This window comes from Sardina pilchardus, chromosome 6, assembly GCF_963854185.1.
Source record: "Sardina pilchardus chromosome 6, fSarPil1.1, whole genome shotgun sequence".
In the NCBI taxonomy this organism is placed as follows: domain Eukaryota; kingdom Metazoa; phylum Chordata; class Actinopteri; order Clupeiformes; family Clupeidae; genus Sardina; species Sardina pilchardus.
Genome location: NC_084999.1, coordinates 22,540,639 through 22,563,547, shown reverse-complemented (window position 1 = coordinate 22,563,547; position 22,909 = coordinate 22,540,639). Strand labels below are relative to the sequence as shown.

The following is a 22,909-nucleotide window of genomic DNA, read 5'->3' as shown; positions in this document are numbered from 1 at the left end:
GCCCACCATAGCAGGGCCAAGGCTATTGTGCTGTGCACTACATACAGAGATGCATCACAGGGTCTATTGCTACAAAGTATGACAGATTAAATTGGTTCTTTTGAATTTGTTTAGTGAATTACCCCAAATATCACATAGTGGACTATTTTTGCTTGCAAGTTTCCAAATGAAATAATAAACCAAAAAATATATACAGTATGATTTCATATTTCAATAAACAATTTCATCAGACAGGATAACATAATGATTTTCTAACTGAAATCATCCAGTACAACACAGAACGTTTCTAAATGAATAGAATTTATTAAATAAATCAGTCAATCAGTTACGTAAACAAAATGTGCATGACTCAAATGATTAGAAGCAATGATGTGCAAGTATTAAAAGTAAGATACTAGTAGTCAGGGTTAAACCAACACTACAAATAAAAACTGGAATAGTTGATAAATGCATGTCTTTTCTATTGCTTTTCTCAATTCTATATTTCACTCTCAGGTTTCTGTCATCACATGCCGTATTTGGCAATGATCTCCTTGGCCAAGGCGACGTAGGCAGTCATGGCATCCTCTTTAGACATACCTGAAAGAGTAATAAAGCATAGCTTGAGTGCTGATACGTGTGGTTAATTGTTGCACATCAACCATTCTGAAATCAGAAATACCTTTGATATAATAAAACATACACCATTATAAACATAATAAATAAAAAATAATGCTGAAAATGTGACATGAAATCTTGAAGTTAGTGTTTGAAATAAGTCAATCATTGAAACAAGAACAAATGAATGAGAGAAGAAGGTATTTGTCCAATTTGTCCGAACACAGTCCGTGATCACATTTGACTAGGTCTTGTAAATCTGCCAAAGCATTCTAATGACATAAAATATTATGCACAATTTAAAAACTGACGGAAAAAAAAAACAAAAACAATAAAGATATTCACTCTATATCAGAATGTTGAATCTGAACAGCACCTTTCCTGGAATTCCATGCATCCCATTTGGCCTTGCCCTTCATATCCAACATCCCAGGTCTGTCTGAGGAGACAACGGGATAATTAGGGAGATTTTAGTATGCTGTGTGTGTGAAAGGTCTACATTTACAATATAGGGACTGGGACACTAGTAGTTACCGATGTTTACGTCCCCAACGGTGGCTTGCTTGTAATAGCCATACATGTCCAAAAGTTCCTGATCCGTGGGCCTGCTCTTTACTTTCTTCACGTCCTCAGCATGCTGCTCAAATTCTGCCTACAGGAAAAACAAGTTATCACCATTTATGAACCGAAGCATAATATTTCCTGATAAATATTACACATGGCACTATGACACAGTCCTTATGATAAAAAAAAGAAAGGAGGCCTAGCTACCTCTTACGGGACATCCTAGGAAAAACAGGCATATGGACAATATCTTTTTGGATGTTGGTGTGATGCTGCCAAGTTGAATGCAGAAATCTACTAAACAGTGATCCCTATTATCATTATTATTATTAATTGTAGGCCTAGTAGTTTTACTAATATTTTAATTGTGCAGTATGTGTCTGTTTTAGGAGACGATCTGAAGTGCAAATATCTGTGCTTTAACGGCATGTTCTAGAGGAGATTAATTTCTAATCTTCTTCCCAGGCATTCTGTAGGCCTATTGTGTGATGCAACTGTACGCACTATTAGATTTCCCCACAATGTGCTTAAGAGTTGTGTAAATTCTCTATCTGTGCTCTCATACACAATCTGGGCAATTTATATGTTCAGTCCAGTCAGTTGCTCAACAACTTTGGCCGGTGCAACTGGGAAATGCGCGTGCAAAACCATGCCCGTGACGACGATTTCAGATGTTTCTTTTATTTTCCCCATTTTTTAAAATAATAATAATAATAATAATAATAAAAGGGAAAATAAAAGAAACATCTGAAATCGTTTGACGGTAGGCCTACTACATGCAACATTTGAGCTAATTTCTTTATAATTTGCCAACAAAACACTGCAAGTGATGTCCTTGTTCAAATAAAGGGTATGTAGGCTACTGCTAGTTCAGCTTCAGTTAAATTATTTATATTTTCCCAGTGATATACGAAGGCTGAACTATTAAATTACAGTGCATAAATAGGCCACAGGGTTCTGACACAGACTGGTTTGCCCTAGACATGATATGCAGTTGATAATCGTAAAGGAGTTATAGCGTTACCTGCAAAGACATTTTCCTCCGTTTTTCGTTCGTCTGACTCTTCTCACAACCCCACAGGATACCTCTGCATGAATAAAGGCTCACGACGATAATACAAAACCAGGCGTCCGAGCACTGCAGGGGTGGAAAGTGAAAGCTGATTGGTTGGCACAAGTCCAACGGGCAGTTTCAGCCATTCATTCTCTGAATCTGTTCTGTAATGAGGGTAGGAGCAGGAGTGGGAACCGTAAACTGGTACCAAAGTAGGCAGCTCGCTCACTGTTAAGCACTGCTGGGTTACACTAGAGCTCGTTTACGGGTTATTGCATCTCTGGCTAGTGGCTACACCATACGTGTGGAAAATGACAGTAGAGTAGACTGTTACTTGTCGTGACTATATACTTGTAATTTACAGTTTATTACTGTCCAAGCAAACCACGACAAGGTGTGATCTCTCGATCTATCAATCTATCTATAATCTATCTATTTATCTATCTATCTATCTATCTATCTATCATGCTAGCGATAGCTAGTTAGTGCTAGCTCACGTTTAACGTCACCCTTCGCCGTAGTTAGCTGCCGTTTTGTAGGTGTTGATTACAATATTTCACTCTTTTCTACCATTAGTCTTGAACATTACAGAGCAATCAAATGGTTGTTGTCTACTCCAACTTAAGAGTATACCAGTTATCAGAGAGAAGTAACTGTCTGTACTTCTGTCAGGACCGTTAGATAGTCTGCAGAACACTGGTAGGAACCCTTGTTCACTGCCTGTTGTTCCAGGGGGAAGAAATAGTCTGTGAATTTAAAACAACATGGCGGCGCCCTAACACACACGTAGAACTGCATGTTGATCTGGTAAGTGATATCTTTAAGTGCACTGGTGCTACCAGCAAGTCTGCTTTTAGTGATCAAGCTGTTTAATTGGCTCTATATTAATGCTCTGAAAAATCCTGACATATGATGACACGTAACTAGCAGTTTAGATGGATTATCTGTTGACATCGCTGATCGATGCAGACAAGGAACAGCTTTTCATAGTTTAAATACATGTAACTTGATTCATTATTTACTCGTTTTAAGGATAACAATTAATATTGATTCGCATTCATAGCCCATGCAACCTGTCTCAGCCACAGTATCTAAACATACGTTGAATTGTTAGAAACGGTCTCGTGTCACTTGTTTTTCAGCAAAAAGTTGTACAAGGATGGCAACACAAATAAAAGCAGGCAAGAAATCAAAGAAGAAACCAATTCCTGTGAAGACCTCCCTCAACAACCCATTTGATTATCGCTGGAGTCCTCTGACCAGTGACCAGATGCATTTCATCCTCAATACCTTGAAAGATAGAATCTCAGAGATTGGTCTCCAAAAGAGAGAGGTGAAGGCCTTTCGAGTGTGGGGCAAGAGAAAGAAGACAACGAAACTGGAGGAAGCTAAGGAACCATCACCGCAAAAAATGGATGTTCAGCCTTTTCAAACCTCAGAACAAGGCTGGACAGATATTGCCGCAAGGAAGCAACTGGCTATTGGCATAAACGAGGTCACTAAGGGACTGGAGAGGAATGAGCTGTGTCTCGTGCTTGTGTGCAACTCGGTCAAACCCAGACACATGACACAGCACCTAATCCCCTTGAGTAAAACCCGTTTAGTGCCAGCCTGCCAGGTGCCAAGACTGAGTGAGAACCTGGCAGGCGTCATGGGGCTCAAATGCCTCCTGGCTCTTGGGTTCAAGCGCGAAACACCAGCGTTCTCCAACACCGTAACAGCCATAGTACCAAAAGTCCCGTCGTTAGACGTCACTTGGGTACCCTCACTTGCTGGAGAGGCAGTGGGCTCAGAGGAGGGTCATCAGGAGGAGAAATCAGAGGAGAGGGAACAGGCGAGAGGACAGAAACGCAAACTTGAAGAGACTTCTGACACCCCAACCCTCTTATCCTCTTGTTTACAACCTCTGAAAGTAAAGAGGATTGTTCCAAATCCCACAAAAAATCGCAAACCAAAGAAAAAGAAATTGAAGTGATGAACTTCAACAGGGAACTTTTGTTATGGTAACAAACATGTATTCCTGCAGCCTAACTGAAGACAATGGAAGAAGTCACACACCATGTAATTAGTCTCATAATTTGGATGAATTTATTCAGTCAAATCCATGCTGGTATAATCCACTGTGTACTATAATTAAAAGAATTCCCATAGTTGGATGATCGTCATGTACTCATGGTGCTGGTAATTTATCAATTTCTTAAACAATTTGCAATGGAGCTCAATAAAAATATTGTTTTCAGAAAGAGAAAGCTGAGCATTTCAAAACTACACATTTCATATTATTAAAAAAAAAAAAAAAAGAAAAAAGAAAACCTCTAAAATAAGGCAAGTACTTTGGGTGTTGTCAAAGCGGCTCCAATTTCTGGGCATTCGAACCACAACACGTACAAACATGGCTCACGTGCATGCGCATACAACCAGGCTTCAGAAGAGCATCCCAGAGCAGTAAGACGTCCGCAAGGTGCTTCTATTGCAAGATATTACAACAATAGTACCGTAGACAATTTCGTAGGTCATCTGGTTGGATTGTATACATTTTAACACTGCTCAATTTCACTGGAAAAAGAAAAAAAAATTAAAGCAAGTCATGTAAAAGTTGTAATTTTTCTTTGACTAAATTGGTCATAAACCATGCTTTTTTTGGTCACCCAGGCCATTTATGATCTTTTTTTTTTTTTTTTTTTAAGTGTAAGGTAAGAATTCACAATGGGTTGTTTTTTTTTGCTTTTTTTTTAAACAATCACTGTTTCTGTGATAGAGAATGGCTTTGCACCATGTGCTGAATTCTCTTCACAATATTGATGGTATCAGAACAAGTGGGTACCTTTTTATAAACATCTCTTTTTCCTTGTTCTTGCTTTTATTTAAAAAATAAAAAAGACAAATACTGTCAGGAACATAATAAAAACATACTATAACTTGAACAGAAAATACTATCAGCATTGTCAGGAATATCGTTTGTGTTGAGGATAATCTACCTGCAAGCTTCCCCTGCTAAATTATGCAGACATAATTTTAACAGGTCTAGAATATTGTCTCCTCACAACTCAAACACTCCACTCAAACTTGCACAGCAAAATGACATAAAAAAACAAAATAAAAAAAAACAATGCACCACAGAGCATTCTGTTCATTTATGTTTAGGTTGTGCTTCAAAAATGCAAAATACATTCTTCCTTGAAAATACCCATGTTACCTCCCACCCCCTAGTAGTTCCTCTTCCCAATGCAAACTCACAATTAAGCTGCACCAACAGAGGCTCTGCTTGGAGAAAAGAAAACATCACAAAAAACAAACTTTGGGATTGTAACCGTTCCCCTCCCATCCCACAGAACACAACGGATAATAAATATCTGCCAGTAAATGTACAGAGTTCTAAATGTTTGCTTTTGTCAAATACTGATGCACCTTAACTGTACAAAATAATGAAACAAACATACAAACAAAATAAAACATTTCTCAACAATGTCATACACAATTCCCTCCTATGATTTGTGTATGCAGGTAGACCACTGTATTATTTGATAGTAAGCATGAAAACACGTTGAATGGAAAGTGTGTGTATGTGTGTGTGTGCGTGTGCGTGTGTGTTTGTGCACAGTTGACAGGAGTTAAAAGTTGGTACTGTGTATAGTCAGGATGGAGAGATATCTTGTTTTTGTATGAGCCACTTTTTCATGGATGGTGCCATTCACATTCAGGATAAAGAGGAGGAGAAGGAGCGTCCTCAGGTGATGATCGCAAGAGCAGCTTAAAGTCTTATCGTTCAGCTTTGACAGGTTTGAGTTTCTTGTCATCTTTTTGTTGTTCCTGAGGACTACCCTCAGCATCAAGGTCAGATGGAGACGTGGTAGTGGCCCTCTGGGTGTCGTCTTACTGTAGAACCAGTCCAACCTGATGAGAGCAAGACGGCAGATATAAGGGTTTTATAAACACCAGAAGCAGCAACAGAAAAAAAAAAAAAAAAACATGATGGGGATTTCTCAATGCAAACGACACTGTTCATGCTAATCGATCATTTTAATGCCATTTTGGATTCATGTTCTGTTTAATTGCTGAATTCCAGGAAGGTTCTCTGTCAATGTTTTAAAAAGGATTTCCATCAGCATTAAAGGGATATTCCGCCATTTTTGGAAATACCCTCATTTTCCACCTCCCCTCGAGCAAAACAATCGATATTTACCTTGTTCTCGTTCATCCAGCCATTCTGTGAGTCTGGCGATACAACTTTTAGCTTCAGCCTAGCATAGATCATTGAATCGGATTAGACCATTAGCTTCTCGCCTGCTAGCTTCATGTTTAAAAGTGACTAAGATTTCTGGTAATTTTCCCATTTAAAACGTGTCTCCTCTCAAGTTAGAAAGTGCAATAAGACCAACTGAAAATGAAACCTGGCGTTTTTCTAGGCTGATTTGACATGGAACTACACTCTTATCTGGCGTAATAATCGAGGCAACTTGCAAACGTACCATAGGCGCAGTGATATCGTACGCAGCATCTGAAAATAGTCCCCATAGACAACAAGCAGTAGTAGTGCCAGTAGTGTGCAAGTTGCCTTGATTATTACGCCAGATGAGAGTGTAGTTCCATGTCAAATCAGCCTAGAAAAACACCAGGTTTCATGTTCAGTTGGTCTTATTGCACTTTCTAACTTGAGAGGAGACACGTTTTAAATGAGAAAATTACCAGAAATCTTAGTCACTTTTAAACATGAAGCTAGCAGGCGAGAAGCTAATGGTCTAATCCAATTCAATGATCTATGCTAGGCTGAAGCTAAAAGTTGTATCGCCAGACTCACAGAATGGCTGGATGAACGGGAACAAGGTAAATATCGATTGTTTTGCTCGAGGGGAGGTGGAAAATGTATTTCCAAAAATGGCGGAATATCCCTTTAAAGCAGACTAAGCAACCTGCTTCCCATCAATGCCATTTCACCAAGTGCTTGCCACTTATGCACTTTGAGGTCTGATGGTAGATAGTGTAAAGGAACTGACACATTGCCAGTAGACTAATTTCAATGCATAAGGTCCCCACCTTCTCTGGCTCCATTGGGGGGCACTTCCAGTTGAAGAGATAATACTGCAGGTTGCCGTCTCCAATGCCAAACTTGAGCTTCTCCAGGAAAGTCTTGTTCTCCATTAGATCCAGAGCATTGAACACATCAAAGCCTTTCTACTCAACAGAAACAGAGAATACAGATGAGTTCCAGGAGCCCTTAACATTATTGATAATGTTACTGTATCAGTGTGGACTCTTAACATTATGGCATTACTGCAACAGTGGGATGTGTATCCATTTTCAATTGTCAAATGATGATTTTATTTTCCTGTTTTAGCATGGTATCAAATACATGTGCTCTACACTGTATGTAGGGCTGCATGTTTATGAAAATCTATTTTCTCCTCAAATTACTCCACTGAGCTTTATCCAGCTGATTATGTTTGCTGATGGGCAAATGGGAAATTAAAAAAAAACACCTTATTTTGAAAATGTTTTTTTAGTGGGGAAAAAATAGATCAAAATCATAAATTGGGTTTTATGTGAACAGATCTGAGATACCACCCAGCCCTACGACCCAGCCCTACCATATTGGCAAGACATCTAAAACCGCTTTGAATTAATCAATGAAAAGACCACAGAGTCATATAGTCTTTAAGAGACTTGACCATACAAAGCACTTGATGTCATCCCATCTTGTTAGGATAAAAGTGTGGCCAAATATAATCATCCATCACTGTTGTGCCTAAATTGCAAGTGTCGCTCACCAGTTTGGCCAAAATGAGGGCATCGTTCATCAGGTCGATGAGGGGAGTCTGTGTGTGGACGTTGTAGAACGAGTAGGCTGCCTTGAGACTCTTGTGCTGTGGGTGGTGCATCACCGTCGAGGGGAGGGTGTAGAAACTGGTGAAGTCTGTCAGAACTCCGTCAGGACTCTGGGCGAAACAGAGCAAAAAGTGATCATCTATACAAAATCGCATTATCGAAAGAACACGGTCTGATAGAAAATACCATACATGAAGGCCAAATGTCTCCATTCTCATTGACCCTTTCTAAAGAACATTAAGGGCGTATTCACACCAGGACAGTCCATTAGTTCACTTGCTTTGGTCCGGACCAATATTTTTTTCTGTTTTTGTTTTTAGTGCGGTTCGCTTTCACACTGTGATTAATTGCAACCGGACCAGAATTTATAAACAAAACCACATGTGCTGAGGTCGTTCAACCATTGGCTGGTAAACGTGTAGGCGGGGTGAAGAATAGGAAGCCAACGTCAAAGTTGGCCCACGTAAATACTATGTTTGCGTACTGTACTCGTTATTATCCTAGCAATATAGTTTATACAGTTACAGCTTTGCAGAAGTGCTTGAGCGTCAAGACCGTTTGATGCAACATGAGTTTAACAATATCATGCTCGTCATTTTGCAACAACGAAGACGTGCAGCAAAACAGCTGAGAAGAGCTCTCATGTGTGTCCAACATGCTAACTGCAGGCCTACGGAAGACGGAACAGGTAAGAGATGCAAAATCAAATTATTGTTGCCAAAAATCGTTAGCCCACTGCTGCTTACAGCTGTTGTGCGTCACGGAGCTATCCTACATTTCCCATAATGCGCAAAAACTACTATACGGGGGCAAATCCAAAAAAGGTAGATTTCTGCAACTGGGTCGGATCGAGGTCGGGCTGCTTTCACACCATAAACGAACCGCACCAGGGTTCGATAGGAACCGCTCCGAGACCACCTCCTCAGCTGGGTCTCGGTCCGCTTGTTTGGTCCGCACCAGAGTTCGAGTGATTGTATTCACACCAGTCAAAAAGGTCCGAACCAAGCAAGAAACGAACTTGAGTTTGTCTTAATCGAACTAAACAAGGCAGGTGTGAATACGCCTTAAGTAAGAATGTGGGATTGGAATGTCAGGTTTTACACCCTGCCCCCTGGGATTCTGCCGTTTGTATCAGTAGGTTTACCTCCACCACGAATGTGTCGATAATATTCTCCTGCGGTAAGAACCAGTGGTGCACCTCTTCCTCCCGCATGACTGGCCTCAGGTGGAACTGACTCAGGTGCTTCTGCAGAAGGGCGGTCACCTGAGTCATATCCGCCTCCACCATGCGCCTCAGACCAGGCGTGCGCGTGCTCTAGAGAGAGAGAGAGAGAGAGAGAGAGAGAGAGAGAGAGAGAGAGAGAGAGAGAGAGAGGGTAGTGAGAAAACGATTAGGAGCTGGAGACCCTTTGAGATGAACTAGAAGAGAGATTGTGAGCCTTCTTGTCCAACATCAGTGCCTGACCACACAAACACTCTGAATTAATATTCTGAAACATCTTGTGGAGATCCTTTCTAGTGGAAGATGTGATTGTGGCAGAGAGGCGTCAACTACTATGTAATACCTACAGATCTAGAATGGGATTTTTACAGGAGAACTATGGAGTTTTCTTTTTTTTTATTCAATTTACCTTAACTTAACAGCTTCGGAGTCATTGGAATGGTAACATGACTATTTCTGGGGTGAATGGTGGCCGTCTCGCTTACCCCTAGCTATAGGGGAAGCTCTGCAGAGAAAACGGTGAAGAAATTGGCAAAAATGTGTGTGTGTGTGTGTGTGTTAGGGGTGTCATGATTCTCCAAGTACTCGATTCATTTTTAAAGTCACAATTCAATTTAATTTTTATTTTTTTTGTAAATAACTTTTAATGCATTCCTTATAATACATACTTTTAAAAGCATTTCCTGACTGTTTCGGGGGCTTTTATTTTGAAAGCCCTATTTGTTTTGAAACATTTCCAACCACAAGGTAATTTTGATCGATTTCGACTTAAAATCTAAATCTAATCTGAACGAAGCTAATATCCAGGAAAAGCTATAGGTTTTCAATGTAGTTTTAAAACTGTCCAACATAAAACTCATCTAAGGCATGTTTGTATACATCCCCATCTGCACAGGCGAATTAATTTCTTTCACAAGTTCAAATCCATCTAACCAACCAGTATAATAACAAAGATTGCAATAGTAGACTGTAGTACAATTCTACAGTATGTATTATGGCCCTTATATAAATTACAGCTGCCTCTGGGCCTTGTCTGTTAACCAGAAGTTGATGGGGAGAGAGAGAGAAAAAAGCAATGGCCAACACAACTCATTGGTGTGGGTGAACCACTACGTTCAGTTTTGTGTGTACTCACATCTGGTAGCCTGTAGAGCTTCATGGTTCTCTGTAACGTCATGTTTCTGCTAAGGTGAGAGAACTTCACCTCCACCAGCTTCCTGGGGTTCAGAGAACGATGCCAGTATCTACAACACACACACACACACACATACACAATTGTAAAATGATACAAATGTTATTTCTATTAATAGTAATTTTCCGACAGGCACTGTTTTGTTGAGTCAAATCACCTTAACCGACTCAACTACTCCTATTCACTAACACTGAGATTGGTGACATAGTTACACATTCTCATCTAACTCATTTCTCAATGAGTTAATTTATCCTTAAATAAAAGAACCAATAGCTTAGCCCTAGCCTGGATGCCAGACCGAAGTTTAGCCCCGCCTACATTCTTTTTCGGCAGGGAACTTCGGTCTGGCACTGCTCCGTTCAGCTGCTACTATTCGAGATACAGAGCTGTTCGGACCAATCACATTGTCAGGGCGGGATTTACGTGATGATTGACAGATGAACAGCAGTGAGGTTCACGGCTGCATGCGTCCTCGTTCGACGAGTTGGGTGTGAGACCTAGGTTGATTTTGATTGCAACAGAAACGCTATGGCTATGAATGCATAATTTGTTCATGCAGTTTGGCCTTTCGTTTATCTTAGCTATTGAAACGGAGGTTTTATCACGGATTCACACAACTATTTCTGAACACTTAGACCAACGTGGATATGTGGGAAAACTTCAGTTTCACTTTCACCAAGTTAAAACAGCATGTTTGGGTGATGTTGTTCCCGTTTTGTTACCTCGTTGGGTTAACGACACACTTCCCCAGCTGTTCATTGCATACAGTTTGAAGGAATTATTTTTAAAAACGAGGGAGGATGTTTTCCATATAGCCTACCCTGCTACATATTTCGTTGTCTTAGATTTCGCATATACTGACAGCCAATAACTTGTTCTGTTTGGTTTGGGCTATCCAATGAGTGCAGAGCTATCCCCCCCGCCCTGTATCAGTTGAATCACGCCCCATAATCGCAGCTGAATGGATCAGTTTCAGACTCATATTCTGATAAGAATTGAGTATGACGTCGTCAGGTTAGCTTAGCCCTACAGAGCCCGTCTAAGTTTCCTGCTTAGTCTACAGAATACCAAATGAGTATGTCTTTCTAAGAGTTTGCACGTATGTGTAAAAGAATGTGTTTATTAATGAAATGGTTTGTGGGAGGGACACTTCACCTGCAGGTGGATACGGGTTTGGGCAAAACAACACCAGCCGTGTACACGGCCTGGAATATTCCCTCCAGGTTCACCCGTCGTGTGATCTCACGGATCAGCACTGGAGCTACTCGCTTCGAGCGCAACTTTTTATGCACGCACAAGAAATTGATCTCCACCATCCTCTTTAACCTGAGACCAGGGAAAAAGTTGAAAGAGACAGAGACAGAGGAATATTACTTTAAATTTAAATAATAATAATAATAATAATAATAATAATTAAAAAAAAAACACACACACATTTTTTCACAACTCACATTTCATTTTTGGTCATATGTGTTTGGATGTGTACACTCACGTGTCGTAAATGTGGATATCAGCGGGGATGGCACTGATGAAACCCACCAGCTTTTTATTGGAGGAGACCCTCACCCCGCAGTGCCACTGAGAGAGCCAACCAGGGGGCCTCAAAGCCCTGAGAGAGTGAGTGAGAGAGCATAATTGAGTTGACAGACGGGGAAGGGTGAATGCAACTGGACCAAAACCACAGAAACGAGTCGAGTACAACAATAAACTGAAGCAAGACAAAAGAGCAAGCAGTGAGTGAGTAGGACGCAGGAAAGACAAAGTGACAAACGCAAAGAAAACTGGTTTTGGCAGCGGTCAAATCTTGTCCAGTCACTTGTCGTCTCCTTTCGCTGCTGGGCTAGACAATCCAGTGAAGCCAAACAAAAGGCATCACACAAGAGACAAAGCCATATAAGGAAACACAGACAGGCACATTTTAAGCGTATCAGGTATGTTGCCAAATATAAACCTGAAGGTCTATTAATGGCTTCACTAATTAGGGCAGACTGTGGTGAGGAATAATGAATTGCATTAGGTGAGTCAAAAACAATAGCGAGTCACAGGTAGAGAGACAGAAAGGGACTGAGGGAAGGCTGAGAGAACATTGACACGCACACAACAAAAAGGAAAGAGAGGACATTTTGGATATATTTACAGATCTGCCCAACACTAAGTGCATGGGTAGACTAATCCAGATATCAGTCAGTCATAACCATTGATCTATGAGTCCTCCCACCAATCATATTTGGGAGGGTGGACTCATTTACCATTCGGCGCTCTTACCATTTCAAAAAGTTAGGGGAGTAGTCAAATCGGAACATGTTATCGTCGTCCTCCACATAGTTCTCATTCAGCAAGGTATACAACTCCTTCAGCTAGGAGAGAGACAAAGAGGCGGTTACAGGAGTTCATCATCCTTCTGAAGAGGCACTCCTTTGCAAAACTGTATGTGACTAATTAGTCTGGTGTCATCTCTCCAAAGGGTTTTGCTAATCCTTGGAATGGTTCTTTCTTTAGGTTAGGCGCATAGCCAATAACCACATACCTAATTCCACAGAAAGCTAGAGGGAGGGAAAGTGAAAACCAGCGCCCCAAGTGGTTGCGTTCCTATCGAAGAGCAGCTCCAATGTTGAGTCCCATAGACCGACTTTTCAAAAAAATACTACGCAGCTATACCAGCGATCTTATCCACCAAAAATATTTTTCAGTCTGCATACTGTAATAATCTACTAACTGTGAAAATATTAGACCCTATTTCGCCTTATTTAAAAAAACCGTAATTGCTCGTTTCATTTCATAAATGGACTACAACTTCAAGTGACGTGACACCCTTCCACGACGTTACTCACCTAGCATGGTTTGTTTATTAGCCTGTTAGCTAGTTGGTTAGTTAGTAGCAGTGGTGGACGAAGTACATTGATTATGTACTTAAGTGAAAGTATAGATACCTTGTGTCAAATATTACTTGAGTAAAAGTGAAAGTACCCACTTTGAATTTTCACTTAAGTAGAAGTATAAAAGTATTTGCCTTCACATGTACTTAAGTATTACAAGTAAAAGTACTTCAATGAATTATGGTTCTAATGGCTTAATAATTATAATTTATCCTTTTCACATCAAAGCTCCTGCTAAATCAGCTTATATAAGGTGAAATACTAATGCCACTCTTCAAATAGTTTCTTACATTTGTCTATTTGCTTAGAAGCTATCTACAGTGGGGAGAACATGTATTTGATACCATGCTAAAGTTGCCTAAAAAGAGAAATATAAAATCATCATTTGACAATTGATCTTAATGCCTTAATTCAAAAAATGAGTAAAAATCAAACTGCAAACAAACAGATTGCTATGGTGCTTTTTCCAGTAGGCCTATTAGCCTGTTTAATGCTCATTGAGCTCAATGCAAATCAAACAGGCTAATAGGCCTATACTGGAAAAAGCACCATGCCAATCTCTAGCTGTGGTGAAGGGTATGATGACGTGGGGCTATTTTAATTCCAACGGCCAAGGGAACTTTATCAGGATGCATTTATCCTGGATCCATGAAATAGCTCCCCCCCCCCCCCCCCCCCCCCCCCCCCATTATGATAATAATGACAAAGTAATTTTGTTGTAGAAAATAAATTTGTTAAGAACTATGATGCTGTTTGATTCATTTATAAATGGTACACTGTCACTTTAAGACTCTTGCCGGCTCCACTCAGTGGCTGCCCTTTATAAAGCGGAGATATCAGTTATCAATGCACTCTCTCCCTTTCATGCACGCTCACACGTTCCCTATTACGTTATGAGTAACGTTATGAGTAACAAACATGCACATTAGATTTGCTGCAATAGAGATTTCAAAGAGTAGGCTTTCATCTCTATGTAACATTGAAATTGACATTGTAAATGTACACGTTCTCTAAGAAGAGTGTTAGTTTGCAGGAATGTTAACCACAACGTCGTTGCTGGAAATAAAAAAATAAAAAATAAAAAATAGCGCAAAGCCAATGATAGCCTAAGTGCGTGGCGGGCCAGATCTAAACTAATGCATGCTCGGTGGGCCGCACTGAAGTGCGTGCAGGACGCAGTTTGGACACGTGATTCGCTTTGCCAAAATGGAACGAGAGGGTTTTCATAAACGTAACGGAGTAAAAGTACGAGTTTTCACTTAAAAATGTAGTGAAGTCAAAGTACAAAGTCTCACCAAATATAAATACTTAAGTAAAGTACAGATACATCAATATGCTACTTAAGTATTGTAACGAATTACATGTACTTCGTTACTGTCCACCACTGGTTAGTAGACAATCACACTTACTGCCAGCTCTTGTGTGAGTAGGAGCACAACACAAGTTATCCCAACATAAAGGTAATTACCACGCGGTTTACATCGCTCTCTGTTATTACAAAAATATGATAAGCCAGTTAAGCAAATTGCCGTTTTAATCAGTTGGAGATGAAGCGCCCAAACTGGTGACGTCAAATGCTACTGTAGCTAGCTACTGTAGTTCGTTATCACCATGTTACAAACAAACTCAAAACAATTAAACTGATCCTAAAAAATAAAGTATGACCACTCGAAGCAATAGAGCTGACCTACATGAATAGCATATTGAAGGCATTTAACTAACTTCCCATTGTGGGCCGAGATATATTTTTTCTAAAAGAAAATCCCATCCACTCCCGCTAGCCTCTAGGAACGCAACCACCAGATGGCGATGAGATTACTTTCCCTCCCTAGAGGATCGAGGGGTAAACTCATGGCAGAATCAGCTGTGGGTCACCCATTACTTGGATAGCCCACCCACAAACTATCAACAGGGTCCCCTTTGAGTGATAAGGTTCTATCTGACACTTTTGACAAAATTGAGTTATTGACATACTCTTATTCAGTGACAAGCTGATTAATAGGGTTGGTTGATAGGTGAGGTGAGGTGTTTCGTGAAGTTGTATGCACTTTTGGACATACAGCAATATCTAAAGAGGTGCGTTCCACTTTTGTTTTCAATACAACTGATTTAAAATGTGCTTACAGTACTTACAGTACCCTACAGCACTCCCTAAGTGTGATTCGTGTCTTGTAGAAATGTCAATCAAAGGCTGCTGCACAAAATCTTGAGAAAAACAGACTGCTGTATCAAGCCCTACTTGCAAGCAACTATTATCAAAAAAACATATAATGTTAATATAACTCATTGATTACAGGCGAAATAGCCATTGGTGACGTGAAATATCACTCCACAAAGAAATAATCTCAACGTAATTAAAATAATCTTAACATTTGAGGTGATGAACAATGAGTGAATCATCATGTACTGGATGTGAATAGAGCATACCCCCCCCCCCCCCCCAACTCCCCTACACTGCCACAGGGGTACCCTCCCACTCTCACCACTTCACTATTGCTGAGGTCCAGTGTATCCCACATGAAGCCTTGCGGGAGGGAGTATGGCTCCTGCCTGATGTTCTCCTTGTCCGGCTCGATGGGCCCGTGGGTCGTCACCACCTCATCTGCAAACCCGCCACAAAGCACCGATACTATTCAGTTAGATGTAGGGATGTACAGATTCTGAAATTTTGGTCCGGTACTGAATGTATAAAAGAACAATTTGGCCGATAACCGATACCGATATTTTGTGGAAACAAAAATATTCACTAAGAAAATAACAACCATTTTCCAGTCGTTAGCACAACATTTAACTAGTGCAGAATTGATGCAACATAACAGATAAATATAAACACTGCCATCAGTAAATGTCATACGTCTGCTGATAGACAATGTCAGTCAGCAAGGCCAATGCTGGCTGTTATATTGGTGCACTGCACCCCTAGTTAGGGGTCCTCTGATCTCCTGCACTTGGCACATTTAAGCAGTAAGCCGAGAGGCCTTTAGGCAATAAGATTTGAGTGGCTTATTGCTTTTCTAAAACGGTAACAACATATACCTGGCAAAATTTCATGAAATAAAGGCAGACCAATGAGAATCATAATTAAGAACCGAAATGTATCAGTTTTTCAAAAGTGTTGCAAAGTAGCATTTGGAGTTAGCTGATCACCTGACTGGTTTCTATAGTTTTGACTGTATGCCCAAGTGCCCAAACAACATGGCTGATAAACATGGCCAAACAAACAACACAGCTGGTCAAAGACCCAATTCATGTGGTACTCAAGACTAGGAGAAATGTATCCGATTTGTTGAAATATCACTGAACATGCAGTTGGAACTAGACTGAAAGGTCTGAGACAAGACAAAACGTCTGTGACAAAGTGTAGCAGCAAGGTCTGGTCATACTGCTCCTCTCAAATCAGCTTAAATGTCAAACACTGACCATACAGTATACTGTATCTTCTGACCAGAGAGAACTCAAAAGGGTTAGGGGTTGTACTGTTAGGGTGCAAGGGTTAAGGCTTCATGTACGGCTTCATGTCTGTTGAAATAAATAGGGTCTTTATAGTGGAAAACAAGCTTGAGGTAGGTGGACCTAATGGCGGAGGCAGAGGGCCCCTGGGCCCCCTTACAGACTTACATTTTGTTTGTACCTTACTGACACTGATTGAGCGAATGTCTTTTTATAGAAAATAGAGGAAAGGTAGTGGACATTAATACATTTAGGATCCATTGCTCAGTCATCAGTGTTAATTCTGTTAGATTTATCTGCAGCCTTTGATACGGTTAACCATGACATTCTCCTTTCTACACTATATGAACTGGGAATTTCTGGGAAAGCTCTTGACTGGTTCAAGTCTTACCTTAAAGGGCGTTCTTTTAGCGTGTCTTGGCAGGGACAGATATCAAAGTCTCATGACCTCACTACAGGAGTCCCCCAAGGATCAGTATTAGGACCCCTCCTTTTCTCTATTTACACCACTTCTTTAGGTGGGATTATTCGCTCTCATGGATTTGAATATCATTGCTATGCGGACGACACTCAACTTTTCCTATCCTTCCCACCAGAGGACTCTAGTGTTTCCCATCGGATCTCTGCATGCCTGAAGGACATTTCAATCTGGATGAAGGATCAGCACCTTCAGCTTAATCTTTCCAAAACTGAGCTCTTGGTGTTTCCAGCAAAAACAGCTATTCCCCAACAGATCAATATCCAGCTTGATTCATCCTCACTGACTCCAACCAGATCGGCACGTAACTTGGGTGTCATAATTGATGACCAACTTACTTTCTCTGAGCATGTTGCCTCAATTGCAAAGTCATGTCGGTATACCCTGTACAACATTAGGAAGATCAGACCTTATCTGACACAAGATTCCACTCAGCTTCTTGTACAGGCAATGGTTATCTCCAAGCTGGACTACTGTAATTCTCTGTTAGCTGGCCTACCTGCTTGTGTATTAAGACCACTTCAGTTGATTCAGAATGCTGCAGCACGACTGGTCTTCAATCAGCCAAAGAGGACACATGTAACCCCTCTCCTAGTTACTCTCCACTGACTCCCTATAGTAGCCAGAATTAAATTTAAATCTCTCACTCTGGCCTATAGGACACTGACTGGATCTGCTCCCAGCTACTTCAGTTCTTTAATCACGATGTACATTCCCAACCGCCCATTGCGATCTTCTGAGGAGCGTCTGTTATGTCGACCAACCATTCATGCTAGGTCAAATTGTAGATCCTATTCTTCAGTGGTTCCATGTTGGTGGAATGAGTTACCCAGTGCTCTCCGTTCCAGCAACAGCTTTGGATCTTTTAAGAGGGGTCTTAAGGCATATTTATTTAATATGCACTTAGTCCTTTGAGTTTGTGATGTGTTATGGTTTGTATAATAGTATTGTTTTGTTATAATTTGTCTATTGATAGAATTTGAAATTTATTTTGCTATTGTCCTTAAATTTAGCCATACCATGCTTTAGTTATTATTATCATATATAATTAACTGAGTGACTTATTTGATTGCTATTCTCATTTCACTGTTTTATTTCTCATTAGGTTAGTGCTTAAAATTATTGTTCTACTGATAATATTACTATTCTCCCTAGTTTGTAATTGTTCACTGTTAATTTAATTTGTATTGTTATTTATTTGTATGTCGCTTTGGACAAAGGCGTCTGCTAAATAACCATAGCCATAGCCATAGCCATAGCCATAGCCATAGCCATTGAATTTCTACTGCTTATGTGGTGGAGGAAAAAAAACATCGTCACCAACGCACTTCTCAATCCATAAACCAAGAACATCAAGGTTGTGTTCAAAGCATCTTCTCATAAAAGGCTATAGCAAAATGGTCAGTTTAATGTCAAAGCAGGCTCATCCTCACTTCCAAGAAAGGAGAGGAAAATAACCACAATTCTTTAAATTGAGTCATGATCTAGCCTCGTAATTTTAAGAGGACATCCGTGAAGACACATATGCCAATATTTCATATTCAAAGCTAAGTGAGTATTCCTAAATGGCAAATAGGCTTCATAAACAAATAGTAATAGGTCAAATATTGGAACTTTGACACTATCAGACGACTTTCAGGTGTCTACCTTTCTTAATTCTCTTTTTCTCTTCCAAGTTCAACACAAAGCAGGTGGCCAGAAAGCAGAACAGAGGAGAAAAATGGAAAAAAAGTGAAATTTTATACAGAACTTATAGCCAATAAGATTCATATCTACGAAACTAACCATAAGCTACTGAACAGCTAGCATGGTAAAGCTGAGCGCACTACATTAGGTAATAGACTATGATGATTGCGATAACGCTATCATTGCGGCGACTAAGATTTGTTTTACAATACGCATTGCTACAGTATGTGGTTAATGTCACTAATTACTTGAAAAGCGCTAATGCACACCTCTTTTTCCCCTCTTATTCTCCTGAGGAAGGTCTATGACCGAAACGTTGTGAATAAATGTTTGGCATGCGTAATGGACAGTGTGCGGAATTTTCTATACAATATCACTAATTCAAACAGTACTGAACATGAACAGTTCCACTGTCAAACCAAACAAAGTGAAAATTTCATGAACCGTTCTCAATACATGTGGTGCGGCGCATGTTTTCCCTGATCTTGAAACATTGGAATGAGGTTGGCAACTTGGCAACCGGTCTTCCACTTCTTCAGAACAAGCTTGTCAAACTAAACAAGCTCAATAAGTAACATTTTGGGTCGAATAGAATAAGATCGGATATATAGGCGATTTGACAGTTAAGAGTTCGAAGTGACATTATCCGCTATAGGGGCCCATAGAGAATACCTTACTGGAGGTCCACAGCTCCGGCTCCACCAAGTCTTCCATCACCTGTCTAAAGCCTTTTCTACCCATTTTTGCACAAACAAAGTAAAGCACTAAGAAAAAGCCTGTAACTCAATGCAATGAAACTTTAGGCATCAGATTTCACAACTAAGTTTTGGAAACAGCTTTTACACATCAGCGGATTGACTTCCTCAAAGCATAGAAAGCAATGGCCAGAGTACCCACTCGTACTGTACCTACAAAGCAGCGATCTTCATACATTTTAGCCCTTGCACGCTAGGTACTATGCAGTGTTTTTTGGGGGGTAATGCAGGGTTCAGAACTAATGACTAGGGGGCCGAGGGCCACTCACTGAGTTTAGGAACAGGTTGTGTGTCCCAGAACTGGTACTTGTGCTTGCTGGCGTCATCAATGTTCTTGGCTGGGCCTTGGCAGGTGCTCAACAGCTCCATGGCCCTCTGGATGTCCTGCAGCTTCTGCATGGGTATGGCTGGGTTCTGCTGCGGAGAGAATGAGAGGCTCACTACTCTCTAACATTTTCAGAAGATTTGAGGTTGATGATGAATATTTGATCTTGTATAACTTCTTGTGCCTTTGTGTGCATTGCAACTATGGTAACAAGGCACTATGGAGGGGGTGTCTATCTATTCTGTTCAAATGTTTTTGTCTCTAGGCTTCAACAGAGGAACAAGTACAATCTGGATGTCCTGTACTGTCAACACACAATTTAAGAAACCTATCAAAACAACAGAAAATCAATGTGACTGTGTTTTTCACCTTGATCTCTTGAGAGTCAGAAGCAGAATCTGATTTAGCTCCCCCTGAGCTGGGTTTCTCTTTCTTCCTCTTCTGTTTCTTCTTTTTCTTTTTGGCTCCCAGGTCGCCCCCAGGGCTCCTGACAGGAGTGTAAGAAGCACGCACACACAGATGAATCGGAGACGAGAAGAATTACCTTTCAAATGATTGCATTCAGTTTAAGTTCTATAAACAATAAATTATGAACCAAAGGTTGAAAATGTTTGGTCAGATCTACACACACACATTTAAAATATATACTTAAATGTGTGTGTGTAGATCTGACCAAACATTTAAAGTTAAACAAAGTAATCAATCCCCTGGTAATTTGCAGATGTAACATTGATCTGATAAGGTAACAATCTGCTAAACCTGCACGGCAAAACGACACGCTTATAATGTTAATAATTCATACAGTGACAGGTCAAACAGCAGTACAATATGATACTTTAGGCACGTGTGCGTAGCGCGGTATAGCAAGCTTCAAGGATGCAAAACCACGGAACAGCACTGGTCTGCCTGACGACAAGCAAAGCTTTAACGGAGACTGTCATTTCCGTTAGCCTCATTGAAACTAACGTTGGTTGATGTTAGCTCTATGATGCTTTGTTTGCTAAGTCACCGGCAGATTGCACTGATTACCGTAATTTATCGCTGATCATAAATAACCATTGTCTACATCACTGATTCAAAACTAAATGCTCATATTACTGCTGCGCCGCTACTACCGATGCACAATCGTGACAAGCACCAAGAATTATTGTAGAGCATGCAACGGACCTAAGCAGTTAGCTATGTCAGCTAGCCAACTAGCACAATTTCATCCTTTCATTCAGATGTGGTCAGGCTAGCTATCACTGCCTCGCGTTTTAGGGATGCGTCGCTAACCCACCAGCTTGCAATCTAAACAGTATTGACGCCTTTATGCACTTTACAAAGTGTAACATACACCACGAAGCAAGCAGGGTAAAGTTAGCTAATTTAGAGACTGGATAGCTAGTACACTGAATGGATTGCATAGCCGACCTAGCTGGCTAGCCATGATTGTTGTTACACTGCCCGCATGCACCTCCTGGTCGCATCCCCGTGTGGCTGCCTGTCAGAAGCTCCACAAGCTGCTCGTGATGTTCTCTGCAGGATGTTCTCACTAAACTTACCCTTGCATATGTTCATTTTCTTCCTCGTTGTCTCCGTCAATCCCGCATGTGTCCTGGTCATCTAATTCCAAGCTCTGCTGGCTGGCTGCGGATTCGCTATCCTCCGCCATCATGGATGAAAGTATAGGGAGAAAAAAATGTTGACTAGCCGGCTGCCCAGCTAGCAAGTGATGATACAGGAGGAGACCAGTGCAAATTACAGCGTGCACAACTGCGCCCTCTACTGTTCAATTGAGTGAGTAGCAAAATGTATCACCTTGACGCCACTGATCTATTCTGCAAAGTGCAAACTAGACAAAAGACATCGAGTCAATTTAGGACCATCTTGAGGCTTGAGCTTGTGAAAACATGTTCATATGTGTAGTAAAGTTTTGCAGCTATGTAAAATAAGATGGGCATGTACGAAGACATTTCGCACCTGTATGCATATTTATGCAACCTAGGCCTACATGTGTTAAAACTGAAAAATGAACGTACAAAAAAGAAAAAGAAAGAAAATTGTACAAACATTGGCCGGGTTTCCCAGATTCATTAAGAAGCTCTTAAGTGCTATGAACTTCTTAGGAGCATTCTTAGAACATTCTTAAAGCGCTCCTAAGAAGTTCTTAGCACTTAAGAGCTTCTTAACGAATCTGGGAAACCCAGCCATTGTGTATACACAAATATAATTTGCAAATACACAAAACCTACCTGTACAGAGGTAAATATTTTGTGCGACGCTCAGAGATGGATCAAGTTTGTCGTGGGCCCCTATAGGCTGCCTTTTCTGTGGCCCAGCCCCTTCCACATACTGTACACACAGAGAAATGAAAGTACCAGTGTGTACCTAAGTCGGTACAAATGCTTGTCGCTGGGGCAGTACCCTTCAAAAGAACAATAATGTACCCCACACTATACAAGTACATTTATGTACCTCAGTTAGCTGTACTCTTGGGGTACATAAGGGTACCTGAGGTGGCTGAAATGTACCAGTCTACACTACATTTATGTACCTCAGTCTGCTGTACCCTTGACAGTACACTTGTGTACCTTTAAATGGCTAGAAGGTACCTAAAAAATCATTATAATGCAGTACCCTTTATATACACAAAACAGTCCTTTAAAGGTACAATCTCAGTGAAAATATAGTCCAATAATTTCAAATATATTCAAATATTTTATTATTCTATTTAAAAAAATCTTATCAGGTCAATTTACATCACTATACATTTAAACTGGCACACATCAAAATTCATTAAATTCAAGTTTCAACTGTTACATATTTTAAGGGCACAAATAAAGCATAATTTGTCATGTAATTTACTTTAACATCACTTCACACTGTCACAAATACATCAAAAGTC

General features: G+C 40.4%; 3 protein-coding genes across 4 annotated transcripts; 1 reads left to right on the top strand and 2 right to left on the bottom strand.

Moving 5' to 3' along the window:
- Positions 1–283: 283 nt before the first annotated feature.
- acbd7 (acyl-CoA binding domain containing 7) lies at positions 284–2,318 on the bottom strand. Its single transcript, XM_062539076.1, has 4 exons — positions 2,186–2,318; positions 1,132–1,249; positions 974–1,036; positions 284–579 (listed from the first exon to the last, which is right to left on the bottom strand). Exons 1-4 carry the CDS (start codon positions 2,195–2,197, stop codon positions 506–508), a joined length of 267 nt encoding a protein of 88 aa, XP_062395060.1. The 5' UTR covers positions 2,198–2,318; the 3' UTR covers positions 284–505.
- A 597-nt stretch (positions 2,319–2,915) lies between these two features.
- rpp38 (ribonuclease P/MRP 38 subunit) lies at positions 2,916–4,384 on the top strand. The gene is made up of 2 exons (XM_062539075.1): positions 2,916–3,022; positions 3,358–4,384. Exon 2 carries the CDS (start codon positions 3,375–3,377, stop codon positions 4,188–4,190), a length of 816 nt encoding a protein of 271 aa, XP_062395059.1. The 5' UTR covers positions 2,916–3,022; positions 3,358–3,374; the 3' UTR covers positions 4,191–4,384.
- Positions 4,329–21,711, bottom strand: nmt2 (N-myristoyltransferase 2). Of its 2 annotated transcripts, none has more exons than XM_062539072.1 (12): positions 21,567–21,711; positions 20,392–20,509; positions 19,967–20,114; positions 15,812–15,930; positions 12,718–12,809; positions 11,945–12,061; positions 11,608–11,778; positions 10,396–10,504; positions 9,183–9,353; positions 7,981–8,148; positions 7,250–7,387; positions 4,329–6,109 (listed from the first exon to the last, which is right to left on the bottom strand). In XM_062539072.1, exons 1-12 carry the CDS (start codon positions 21,677–21,679, stop codon positions 6,089–6,091), a joined length of 1,485 nt encoding a protein of 494 aa, XP_062395056.1. In that variant the 5' UTR covers positions 21,680–21,711; the 3' UTR covers positions 4,329–6,088. The 2 variants fall into 2 exon arrangements, with proteins under 2 accessions (XP_062395056.1, XP_062395057.1); XM_062539073.1 differs by having other exon boundaries at positions 4,487–6,109; positions 19,967–20,111.
- Positions 21,712–22,909: the final 1,198 nt, after the last annotated feature.